The sequence below is a fragment of the Oncorhynchus mykiss genome, chromosome 18 (genome assembly GCF_013265735.2).
Source record: "Oncorhynchus mykiss isolate Arlee chromosome 18, USDA_OmykA_1.1, whole genome shotgun sequence".
Lineage (NCBI taxonomy): Eukaryota > Metazoa > Chordata > Actinopteri > Salmoniformes > Salmonidae > Oncorhynchus > Oncorhynchus mykiss.
In genome coordinates, this window is record NC_048582.1 from 15,319,472 (window position 1) to 15,332,403 (window position 12,932).

Genomic DNA, 12,932 nt, shown 5'->3' on the forward strand with positions numbered 1-12,932 from the left:
CACTCAATAACCCCAGTAAGCAAAACACCAATGCATATCACCTGGATATTGTTTGCATATTGCCACAGGCTTCAATTGGCCCACGTAAAATGGATTTGACAGCTAGTGAACAGTCTCAATAAAAGACTATCAACATAACATATTTCCCTTCTAGCCTGACTGGTGTGTCTCCTTTTGCTGGGGAGAACGACAGATGCACCGTCCTCAACATCAGGAACCAAAATGTGGCTTTTGAGGAGAGTATGTTTGCTGATCTCTGTAGAGAGGCCAAGGGATTCGTCATCAAACTGCTGGTGGCTGACAGACTGTGAGTGTTATTGATGATAATGCCTTGGTATAAATTGATTGTAATGAATTCCCTTATATTAGGAATGCAAACAATTTCAACACAAAATAAGACCAGAAAATAAGTGTTTGGGACTTAGTGTTTTATTTGTCACCATGTGATGTTTTACTCTCAGGAGGCCTAACGCTACAGAGAGCCTTCGCCACCCCTGGTTCAAGACTTCAATAAAAGACAAGAGCATCAACACAGCGATCCTAAAGCAGGTCTTATCTCGAAGACGTTGGCAGGTGAGGCATTCATTATTTCTGTAAGTAGTACATTGATTAATGCACTTCAATGAATCCCTTCAATAAAGTACCTTCCAAATTATTCCTTTAACAAGTCCCCTTTTCCCTATCTCTACCCAGCGTTCCCTCATCAGCTACAAATCCAAGATGGTGATGCGCTCCATCCCTGAGCTTCTCAACGACTCGTCCAACCACATCTCTATCGCTGTGGCCCGTCACCTCAAAGAGGGCTCGCCCCCACCCTCCTCATCCTCTGATTCGGATGAAGATGTGGACGAACTCCCCTTCATCCCCATGCCTCTATCTATGGTCTTCTCTGGCTCCAGGGTCTCCCTCAACGAGATACCAGGTGACGAGGACGTCACAGGACTGACTTCCACGGACAATGGGACAGTGGAAGGGCCGTGGTTAACCCGGCACAGGGAACAGCCCATAGAGGAGGTGGTGTCCAAAAAGGAGGCCAAGATATTAGGAAGAAGCAGAGGAACGAGAAAAAAGGTAACAACCGAGGAAGATGGCGGGTCTTCGGAAGAGGAGAAGACTGCAGTGAAAACGAAGAGAGTCCCCCTGAAGAAGGGCTCAAGTGTGGAGGAGGATGACACTCAGACGAAGTCCCGGAGAGCGACAATGAGGAGGGGCAGTTCTGCTGACTCGGCCCTGCTTCTACACATTGAGCCAGAGGAGGGGGCTGTGGAGGAGGGCAAGGAAGACAGCGGCAAAAAAAGCCTTAAAAAGGCAGTTTCCATGGAGCTACCAAATCGGAGCCCCAGCCCTGGGGCGGCTAAGATGAGCCAGGAGGACTATGCCCTCAAATTGGAGCTGATGAGACAAAGGCTGCTGAGGGGAGGCAACAGCAAAAGCGGCCTGCGAGGTCCCCTGCTGGAGACCCTAGGAATGGACGATGAGAGGCGAACCTCATCCCTGGACCGAAACTTGAGGAGATCCAGGGTGGGGGCGCCAGAGCGGTCGCTGGCCAGAGCAGCATCTACCGAAAGTGCAGTGGAGGACACATCCAAAACCAAAATGTTCCAGAAGAGTTCCTCTTTCAGTCAGGGAGACTCGGAGCCCATTCCCCTACACCGGCAGTTTGGAGCCCCCTTAGAGATCCCCACTAGCACATCTATCCAGAGCACTGAGAGGAGAGAGAGTGCTGAAAGGACCCAGGGCATTGAGAGGAACGCACAGGGGAAAGGCCTCCAGGAGGCCACTTCCATATCAGCAATAACGGAGCAGACCAGGCTGGATTCCAGACCTTACTCTCATGGGCCCTCCTCCTCCATACAGCCCACCTTAGCCAAAGAGGACCAACGAGCGAGGGAAGAGCCAGAGGAGAAGAAGAAGAGCAAGTCTGAGGAGACTTCTGAAAGAGATGAAGAGATGGAGAGAAGGACCAAAGCACAGGAGAGGGTTGATAGACACGAGTCGAAGAGGGAGATTTCCCAGGGCAGGTATCCTACTGTGTTAGCTCCTGTGATCGTCATAGAGAAGGAGGATACTGAGGAAGATGAACAGAAAGAGAAGCAGGAGATAGAGGTGAAAGCAAAAGGTTGTGATTCTCCAGGGGTTACGCCTACAGGAAAAACGTCTGCGTATGCCAACGTCATGCAAACTATTATAGTACCATCTGGAAAACATGACAGCAGCCGGAGATCTCAATCTACACCTAGCCCCACATTTCCTGAACACCCTGCCGTCTTCGCTAAGGTGGCCACCAAACGCCCAACAAGCCCAACCATCTCGACTAGCTCGTCTATGGTCCCAGACCGCCCCACCACCCCACGCCAACCTACCACGCCACTCAGAACAGATATCAAGGACATAGACTCGGAGGAAGTCTTTGAATCCAGGTTCAAGAAGCGTGAGTCATCCCTTACCCGTGGGCTCCAGAGACTTATCAGGACCAAATCAGAAGAGAAGTCCCCAACCCTTCCCCGTAAGACAGGCGAGGGTGAGGAGGTATACCGGCCGGGGCGTCTGGGGGCTCCGCTGGAGATGGTGCCCCAAGGATTGCAGGAGAAGTCCAAGTCCGTCCAGGACTTGAGGGAGGTGGAGAGAGACACAGGGTCCCTGGGCATCATTGGACGGTTCTCCATGCGCACCAAGAGGACCCCATCCATAGATAAAAAGGAGGAGAAGTCAAAGGAGACTGAGCCAGCGGCCAGTAAGCGCAGGGTGTCCTGGGCCATAGGCCGCAGTAAGAGTCTGGACACGACAGAGCTGGACAATATAGAGGCTCGGAGAGAGCAGGAGGTGAGAGAACGCAAAAAGATGGAGGAGTCGTCTGTCTTCGCCATGCGGCGGAAGTTCGAGAACAAAGTAGCAGGTATCTCAGCCAGTTTGAGGAGCAAGTCAGAGGAAAGGAAGGAGGAGAAAGAGGCCAAGCGACACGTGGAGGAAGAGAAAAGTCGGAAAGATGCAGAAGAAAAGGATTTTAAGAAGGTCAGCGATTCCCCCGTCTTGACGATGAGGAAGAAGTTTGAGAACAAGGTGGCAGGAATTTCTGGGAAAGTCCGAAGCCAGTCAGAGGATAGAAAAGAGATGGACGAAGAGAAGCCAGAGGGAAAGAAAACTCCACTGTTTTCCCGTCATCGACATTCCCAGTCCGAGGGAAGAGGTCTCAAAGAGATGGGGATCCCAGAGAATCAGCTAGCCAAACAGACAAACAAAGAATCCAAAGCGTCCAAGGAATCCATTGGGTCTGCATCAAGCCTTCATTCCGAAAAGTCAAAAAGTCAAAAGTCGCTCAGTAAGTAATATTTATCTTGGTATATTATGCTGGCTAAGATGGCATTGGCAATTTCCATCAAATATCAATCAAATGTATTTATAAAGCCCTTTTTACACCAGTCCTCTTCTGGCTGTGCCGGGTGTAGATTATACAATCTCAGAAAAAAGGTTTCCCAAAGGTTTCTTCGGCTGTCCCCATAGGAGAACCCTTTGGAGAAACCTTTTTGGTTCCAATTAGAACTCTTTTGGGTTTCATGTAAAACCCTCTCGGGAAAGGGTTCTATCTGGAACCAAAAAAGGGTGTCTTCAAAGGGTTCACCTATGGGGACAGCCGAAGAACCCTTTTTGGTTCTAGACAGCATTATTTTCCTAAAACTGTAAGAGTACAGTACTGCAAGAGTACATTAAGGCCAGATCGTTCTTCAACATGTTCAAACGTTCAAAGATCACCAGCAGGGTCAAATAATAATCACAGTGGTTATATAGGGTGCAACAGGTCAGCACCTCAGGAGTAAATGTCAGTTGGCTTTTCATAGCCAATCATTCAGAAGTCGAGACAGCAAGTGGTGGGAGAGAGAGAGGGTCAAAATAGCAGGTCCTGGATCAGCAGCACAACCAGGTGGACTGGGGATGGGGACAGCCAGGAGTCATCAGGCCAGGTAGTTCTGAGGCATGGTCCTAGATCTCAGGTCCTACGGGAGGGGAGAGTGGGTGAGTGAGTGAGTGTGTGTGTGAGAGAGGGAGAGGGAGAGGGAGAGGGAGAGGGAGAGGGAGAGGGAGAGGGAGAGGGAGAGAGAGAGAGAGAGAGATGGGGGAATTAAAGAGAGCACACCTAAGATCAAAGGGCACCAGATAAGACAGGATAATTACACCAGATAGGACAGACTGACACTAGCCCCCAGGCACATAAACTATTGCAGCATAGATACTGGAGATATTAGCTCACCTCCTCAGGTTCGTCTGTCTCAGCTGTTTGCCATTATGTCGTGTCCTCCACAGCTCCAGAGACTGACAGGCGGTCGCGGTGGGACAGGTGGGGTCTGGGCAGGATCCGGAAGGATAAGACCCCCTCTCAGACTGACCTCCCCTCAGCCAAAGATGAAGGGTCATCAGGCAGCCTGCAGTACTCCCGCACTTCCTCTAGTACTGTCTGCTAAATCCAGCATCCAGTTGCCTTTATGTTGAATGTGCATACAGAGTTGGAGTTTGGCAATGAAATAGAATAGCTGCACACTGCTTTTACATTCTAGGTTCATTCTCAGTGTTCAATAATATTATTAAGCCACACCCTTGTTTTTCCCAGACTTCCCTCCTGTGTTCCTCATCAAGCTGAGGGACCACGTCTTACTGGAGGGTGACCCTGTCACTCTTAGCTGCCTCCCGGCTGGCAGCCCCCACCCACAAATCAGCTGGACTAAAGGTAAGAACTCATAGAGCTGACAGACACAACACTCTTTGCAACAGCGCTGTCTAATAAAGCTTTACCGTAGGAGCTGCTGCTGAAACGTTGGTCGTTGCCTGTGAAGGGATGATATATTGTCATAACCCATCATAGCTCATACTTACATGGTGCCCTGTGTGAGCACGACTTCCTAAACTTGTGTTGATGTTAGTGATTGCTCATTATTTCCATAAAGTTTCCAATCGAATACTAGATAAACACCTTTTGAAATAGGACTGTAAAATGACAGTGTAACTATTATTGTTGATGGGTTTACTTGTCCACAGATAAGAGACCACTGGAGATGGACAACAGGATGAGTCTGATCTCCTGTCCAGACGGCAGGCAGCTCGTTACGATCATGAAGACCAGCAGGAGGGACGCAGGGCTCTATGAGTGTGTGGCCAGTAACCCCTTAGCCAGCGTCACCAGCTCCTGCACACTGTCCCTGGCCTGTGAGTAACATGTTATACAGGAAAATGTTATCATCAACGATAATCCCGTCGTTTAGATTTGTGGAGAAACAGGAAAATACAATGTTTTTAAAACCGTTTTCTTCTTGTGATAAACTAATATCCTGGACCTGTAAAATCTGTTGGATTTGAATTGCATCCAAAACCTTTAGAGTAAACATGACATTTACACTGAATCCAGAAAGGGGTATTTGCCCTTCATTCTAAGCAAAAACATTAATTATTAATCTTTACGATGTGATGAACCTTGAAAGGTTTAGGTTATAGGATTTGTATTTGAGTGTGAATGCAATGCATATTAATGACATGGGCATAAATATTAATGTAGTTTACTTACGGCTGATTAAACTAATGGCCTTTTGCCTTGAATTTACAACCTCTTTCTAATCATTCCAAGAGGAGAGTGCTGCTTATTACAAAAATAAAGATGCGCTCCCAGGTTGGAATCCAATGTGTTAGAATCAAATAATCAACTGTCACTCAGACAGGCCATCTAGCTACTACAGATTCCGGATCTTAATTTGACCCAGTTTTTCACCGCAGGAAAAGAATCCTGCAGCAACAGGAAATGTGAATTATTTTGTGGATTAGTATTATTATTATTTCTTTGTAGGGGTTGATACATTTTTCGTTACGGCAAATAAAGTCTGACATTTTAAAGTGGAAATTACAAACTTTAGAAGTCTTTTTTTAGTTCCTGCAACAACAGGATGATCAAATTATGATTTGGCATCTGTTGGTTCTTGTCCAGACAGCAGGCTATAAATAACAATATCAATACAAATGTCAAATACCCATCAGCAAAGCGACAGAACTAGGTGACTCCAGACACTTGATGGCCTCTCTATCTCTCTCTTCAGGTGTCAGACTCAATGCGCTACATTTCAGTTTGATTTTCACAGCTTCAAATTGAATTGCTCTGGGAACACTGTCTGGGCGTCTGCATTACTAATACCGTCTGCTGATGCTATCTGTCTCCATTTGTCATCAATCTGTTGGCTGAGAGATTCCCCAGACTGCTCATCTTGTCTGAGGTCTGAGGCCTTGGCTCGATCAGTCTCAGTGGTGGGCAGCCTTCATTAAAATCTATCATCATATCAGGGTGAAAAGCTATTAGTGCCATGTATGGTTTGCATATTTTTTTTTGCTAAAAACCCATTACTCTGTCCTCGGTGGTTTCTCCTCTTTCCATCGGCTATCTCCATCCTTCCACTCTGCGACACCCCACAATAAAACGTTGTTGTTTTTTACTCAAACTTCCCCCTCCACCAAACCCAACATCTCCCTCTAACTCTCTATTGCTCCTAACACTTCATCTCCCTCCACCCTACCTTCATCTCCTCTCTACACACCTTCATCTCTCCTCTACCCACCTTCATCTCCCTCCACCCTACCTTCATCTCCCCTCTACCCACCTTCATCTCTCCTCTACCGACCTTCATCTCTCCACCACCCTACCTTCATCTCCCCTCCACCCACCTTCATCTCCGCTCCATCCCACCTTCATCCTCCCTTACACCCCATCTCCCCTCCATCCCACCTTCATCTCCCCTCCACCCCACCTTCATCTCCCCTCTACCCCACTTTCATCTCCCCTCCACCCTTCCTTCATCTCCCCTCCACCCCACCTTCATCTCCCCTCCATCCCACCTCCTTCTCCCCTCCACCCCACCTTTATCTCCCCTCCACCCCACCTTTATCTCCCCTCCATCCCACTTAATCTCCCCTCCACCCCACCTTCATCTCCCCTCCATCCCACCTCCTTCTCCCCTCCACCCCACCTTTATCTCCCCTCCACCCCACCTTTATCTCCCCTCCATCTCACTTCATCTCACCTCCATCCCACCTTCATCTCCCCTCCATCCCACCTTCATCTCCCCTCCACCCCACCTTCATCTCCCCTCCATACCACCTTCATCTCCCCTCCACCCCACCTTCATCTCCCCTCTACCCCACTTTCATCTCCCCTCCACCCCACCTTCATCTCCCCTCCACCCCACCTTCATCTCCCCTCTACCCCACTTTCATCTCCCCTCCACCCCATCTTCATCTCCCCTCCATCCCACCTCCTTCTCCCCTCCACCCACCTTCATCTCCCCTCACTCCCACTTTCTTCTCCCCTACACCCACCTTCATCTCCCCTCCAACCCACTTTCATCTTCCCTCCACCCTACCTTCTTCTCCCCTCCACCCCACCTTCAATTCCCCTCCACCCCACCTTCATCTCCCCTCCACCCTACCTTCATCCTCCCCTCCACCCAACCCTCCTCCCCCTTGTCACACCTTCCAGGTGTCCCCAAAAGGCCAGGCACCCCGGAGGTTCCCCAGACGTACAACAACACAGCCCTGGTGCTATGGAAACCAGCCGACACCAAGCCCCCTTGTAGCTACTCTCTGGAGAGGAAGACAGAAGGTGGGTTGACATTCATCTCCTAGCATGGAGTCCAAACTGATGTCACGATTGACACTGAGAATATCAATTTGGATTCCAGGCTAGTCATCTCCATGAACTCAAGCAAATATTAATGTTTGATTTATTTTACAGCCCACTTCACCCAAATATATTACCCTTATTGACGGTTGGGTAGGAAACACCTTTGGCTGTCACTTTAAACACTACTGTGCAGTGAATAACTCAAACACTGGGCAAATAGTCACAGTACAAACTGGCCACATAGACTGCTAATGAGCCCTATTTCATCACGCTTTATAAGTCATTATGGTCTCATAAGACGGTGAATCCTCGTAGAGCCTACATCGTTAGGATTGTATCAAAGTGGGAATGACATGAATGTTAATATGATTTCAGGACTGATTGAATTGGATGGCTTCATACCTTGTATTACCACACAGCTACTGCCAGGCTGGGCTTTGGATGATTGTTGTTGTCTGCGTTTGTTCATTGGATTGTGCCCCACTATCTCCTCATTGCCATGTGAATGTTATTGTGTTATTCTGTTATTCCTCTGTATGAGTTGTGACTATGACAGATAATTATGGCTCCATACCACCTTAGTGTACAGCTGATATTGTAAACATAACCTTCGTCTGTTTCACCATCAACATGAAACACTGTCTCCACCTTGTGTGAATTATAAGTACTGCAACAAATGACAGTGGTGCGTAAAGTCAAAGTGACTCATATAATTTGGCTATTTGACCATATTGATATAACATAACGCAATTGGCACTCATATAAATGAAGCATTCTTTTTTTTCTCCTTTCAGGTGATGCCAACTGGCTGATCATAGCGACTGGAGTGGCTGACTGTTACTACAACGTCACAGACCTGCCACCAGGGGGCGCCTTTAGGTTCAGAGTGGCCTGCGTCAACAAGGCAGGACAGGGACCCTACAGCAGCACATCGGACAAAGTCAGCCTGGACTCAACAGGTGCTGAAACACACCTTTTGGACAGGGGGTTCAAATTCTGTAAATTGTGTTAAATTGGTTCAAAAGAGGTGGTAAAGAAAGTTCTGCCGTTTTTTCTGTGTTGTTGCAAATTTGTTTCACAGAATGGTTATGATAATATGATATTGAAGAGAGATGTGTTTGCTTTGCAGTAGGCGTGTCCTCTCCAGCGGTGGCCATTGTGAAGACAATCTCCTCACCTCCCTCCCACCCTGCCCCAGCAGCTACCACCTTAGTGACTGTTATCCCAAAGGTCAAACCAGCAGTAATGCAACCTCCTGGTAAAACAGTGTCCACTGTCTCTCCCTCTTCACCCTCCCTTACACAGACGTCTCTAACCTTCCCTGCTCCCACCGCAGCTCTCTCTCCCTCTACACCTTCGGCCCCCGCCAGCCCTGCCATCACAACCCCTCCAACTGAACCCCTGACGGTCACCCCTACCACCCCTCCAACTCTCCCCTCCCCGCCTGCAGTCAAACCTCCTCCCTTCGTCCTCCCCAAACCCCAGAGTCCTGTCAATGTGGTCCCACCCATGACCCAAACCCCGCCCATCTCTCCCCCTCTCCCCCTCGTTACACCTCATTCCACCCCCACCAAGCCCGTCATGGCATCCGTTCCTACCTACGCCACTGCCCGTATGGCCCCCAGCCCCCTCCAAGCCCCCTCCTTCTCCCCCCAAGTGCTCCAGGTCAGCAGTCTGAGCCCAATAGGGGAGGGGCGGGGCACCCCTATTCGAGGGACCCCCAGGGACCGCACCACACTCAAGCCGGGTGAGACAGCTCTACGACAGGGAGTCCCACAGAAGCCCTACACCTTCCTGGATGAGAAAGCCAGGTGACTGAGATGTTAGAGATGTGGTCAATATTTCTACAGCTACAGTAGTACACTATTACACCACACAGTATTGCTATTACTCCTACTACTACTACTACTTATATGGTTCATTTCAGTCAGGGAAACTGGCTTCATGTTTAACCACACTTTATTGAGTGATTAAACCGCCGTATTGTCTCTGTCTGGCCAGAGGGCGGTTCGGTGTGGTCCGGGAGTGTCGAGAGAATGCCACAGGACACGTCTTCATGGCTAAGATCGTTCCGTACGACCAGGAGACTAAGAAGTCCATCCTGCAGGAGTATGAGATCCTCAAGTCTCTCCACAACGACAAGATCATGACCCTCCACGAGGCCTACGTCACCCCACGTTACCTGGTACTGGTGGCTGAGTACTGCACTGGCAAGGAGCTGCTCCACAGCCTTATAGACAGGTGTGTGGAGCATGATGCTCACACACACACACACGTACACACACACACACACATACACAGACTTGCACACTGCTCTCAGCTGTGCTCTACAACATATCCGTGGAATAAATCTATTTTCCTGCTAAGGTTCCGTTACTCGGAGGATGACGTGGTGTGTTACCTGGTTCAGCTCCTTCAGGGTTTGGAGTACCTCCACAACAGACGCGTCCTCCATCTAGACATCAAGCCTGACAACGTCATGGTCACCAACCTCAATGTCATTAAGATCGTAGACTTTGGCAGCGCGCAGAACTTCAATCCTCTCTCCCTCAAACAATACAACAGCGGCCTGGGCACACTGGAGTATATGTGTGAGTTGGTAACACTATTGAATTTCCCACTGGTATCTGGAACTGGTACACGCCAAGTACATCTTGGGTAATAAGCTGTTATCATCACCTTGATCACTACTTTCCTCTGAACTCTCTCTCTGCTCCTTCTATGCTGGTGTGAAAAGCTCCGGAGATGGTGAAAGGTGATGTGGTCGGCCCTCCAGCTGACATCTGGAGCCTGGGGGTTCTAACCTACGTCATGTAAATATACAACGTACTCATTTCATAGTCACTATTGTCATAAGTCTGTGAAGTTGTGCGATTAATTTTTTTTCTCTCAGAACTCTCATTGTCTATGATACTTTTGCTCAGGCTTAGCGGTAGGCTGCCCTTTCAGGACAAAGACCCACAGCAGACTGAGACCAAAATCCAGATTGCCAAGTTTGACCCGACCAAGCTCTACCCCAACGTGTCCCAAAGTGCCTCGATGTTCCTCAAGAAGATGCTGAGTAGCTATGCCTGGTGAGCGCTTCAAAGAGTAGCTACATCATTATCTTATTTAACAAACCAGTGATCGTCATTTTTGCCTTTTAGATCATAATGAATAAGATTACATGGAAAGTGGGGTCATAGCCTCCCGAGTGGCGCAGTGGTCTAAGGCCACTGCCAGTAGATATCCTGGTTCGAGTTCAGGCTCTGTTGCAGCCGGCCGCGACCGGGAGACCCATGGGGTGGCGTACAATTCGCCCAGCGTCGTCCAGGTTAAGGGAGGGTTTGGCCGACAGGGATGTTTTTGTCCCATCACGCTCTAGTGACTCCTGTGGCGGGGCGGGCGCAGTGCACGCTGACACGGTTGCCAGGTGTTCGGTGTTTCCTCCGACACATTGGTGCGGCTGGCTTGCGGATTAAGCGGGCATTGTGTCAAGAAGCAGTACGGCTTGGCTGGGTTGTGTTTTAGAGGACACATGGTTCTCGACCTTTGCCTCTCCCGAGTACGTACGGGAGTTGCAGCGATGAGAAAAGCCTAATTACCAATTGGATACCACGAAAAAGGGGTCAAACTAAAAAAAAAAGTGGTGTCATGATCCTAGATCAGTACAGGACTCCTGTGTTCTGATCCCTGATTGGACAATGTGTTTTATTGCAACGCAGGGCCCGTCCGAGCACCAAGGACTGTTTCACCCATGCATGGCTGCAGGACTCGTACCTGATGAAGCTGAGGAGACAGACGCTCACCTTCACCACCACCAAGCTGAAGGAGTTCCTGGGGGAGCACCATCGACGTCGCACCGAGGTCGCCACCAAACACAGGGTCCTCCTACGCTCCTACTCCAGCTCAGCTTCTTCAACCACATCGACCGCACCAAACCTACCTAAGTGAAGGCATATGACTTATGTCAGTGTTAACTAGCCACCAGAGGGTGGAGGTATGGGGGATGTGTGGTGCACAACAGTGGGCTCCATGATAGAGGGAGGACTCTGAGTCCTCATCCTCCACAGAGTGAGGCCGTGCCTGAGTAAGTTATGGGAGTGGAGATTAGAGCCATGAGCATTGCACCAGCCCACAGACTGCATGGAGTCTCATTCTACTGAGACCTAACAGAATGAATCTTGGACAGTTCATTAACTGAGATTTGAATCCAGTTGTTGGATTGTTGGATACCAGGGTATCAAAATATTGAATTATCGTTTCTTTTTGGACCTGGCTCGATTTGTTTCTGTTTCAGGTCTACTGTCTGCTAGTACTACTCCGAGCTTGCTATCGCAATGTGTGTAGAACTTTTAAATATATAAAACAGGACATTTGGTTTGGAAAATGAATTCAATACAATTAACCTGGAACACACATATTTGTCAGTTTGATTTTAGAGCACAGCCTTATTTCTGCATCCTGATATTTGGTGGTGATTATGTGAATGTACCATCATTTATGCTGCTAACTTATGTTGCATTTATTTACACATTTCAAAAACGCAAAACCAAAAATAAAAACGTTTTTGTTCATGAAATAGTATGTGACCTGTTGACCTTTTTCATGTTAATTTATTTGCATGTGTGCTTATTTTTTCTTATTTTGGGTGATTTTCTAAATACAATGAAAACAGTGCAAAACTATTGCTCACCATTGTGATTATACTGTTCCTAGACACAGATAACAAACCTGTGAATATAGTAGAGTATCTTAGTGGCACAACCAGGTGTCCTGTGGTTGATGCTCAAGTTGAACAATAGGTCATCACTGCGCCAATGGCTGGACTAGCATTCTACAGTATGTTCTGTTGATTGGACAGGTTGCTCTTACCTTGACCAGCAGTCTGTTAGTGAGTCAATTTAGCCTAAAATGGGTCAATTTACAAACTTTATCATGTAAATGTGTTGTCCATGTTAATGGCTTACTTGCAGATGACGCGCAATATGTGTTCTGTTAATTTATTGAACTATTCATATCATACAATTTTGGGGCACTTTTGTCTACCATTAGGCCTACTGTACAAAATGGACATAGGTGCCATGAAGAAAAAATATACAGAAAGTAATTTTTGGTATACAGACTCTCATGTATTACTTTTCATCATACATACAGTATTTCTTTTTTTGTAAGAATTTGGATGGTTGAAGATTTGTACATGTTTTAATTTGCAGTGTTTATAATGTGGAAATGTTGAAAATGTTTTTATGAAATAGTCTGTAATAAACTATTGATACAATTGCAAAACACACATTTTCATTAT

General features: G+C 47.8%; 1 protein-coding gene across 6 annotated transcripts in view; it reads left to right on the forward strand.

Annotated features, from left to right (window-relative positions):
- The window catches only part of LOC110496998 (striated muscle preferentially expressed protein kinase), a 55,815-nt gene extending 42,899 nt beyond the window's left edge, over positions 1–12,916 (forward strand). For 5 of the 6 annotated variants that reach the window (XM_036951931.1, XM_036951932.1, XM_036951933.1 and 2 more), the window contains 14 exons: positions 155–307; positions 462–573; positions 694–3,319; positions 4,300–4,443; positions 4,604–4,720; positions 5,029–5,196; positions 7,505–7,627; positions 8,443–8,607; positions 8,778–9,459; positions 9,650–9,889; positions 10,016–10,239; positions 10,386–10,461; positions 10,573–10,722; positions 11,353–12,916. In XM_036951931.1, coding sequence (XP_036807826.1) covers positions 155–307; positions 462–573; positions 694–3,319; positions 4,300–4,443; positions 4,604–4,720; positions 5,029–5,196; positions 7,505–7,627; positions 8,443–8,607; positions 8,778–9,459; positions 9,650–9,889; positions 10,016–10,239; positions 10,386–10,461; positions 10,573–10,722; positions 11,353–11,581 — 5,209 coding nt within the window. In that variant the 3' untranslated portion in view covers positions 11,582–12,916. Of the gene's footprint in view, positions 1–154; positions 308–461; positions 574–693; positions 3,320–4,299; positions 4,444–4,603; positions 4,721–5,028; positions 5,197–7,504; positions 7,628–8,442; positions 8,608–8,777; positions 9,460–9,649; positions 9,890–10,015; positions 10,240–10,385; positions 10,462–10,572; positions 10,723–11,352 lie in introns of those variants that run through there. The other variant, XM_036951936.1, reaches the window with a different exon arrangement.
- The last annotated feature ends 16 nt before the right edge of the window (positions 12,917–12,932 follow it).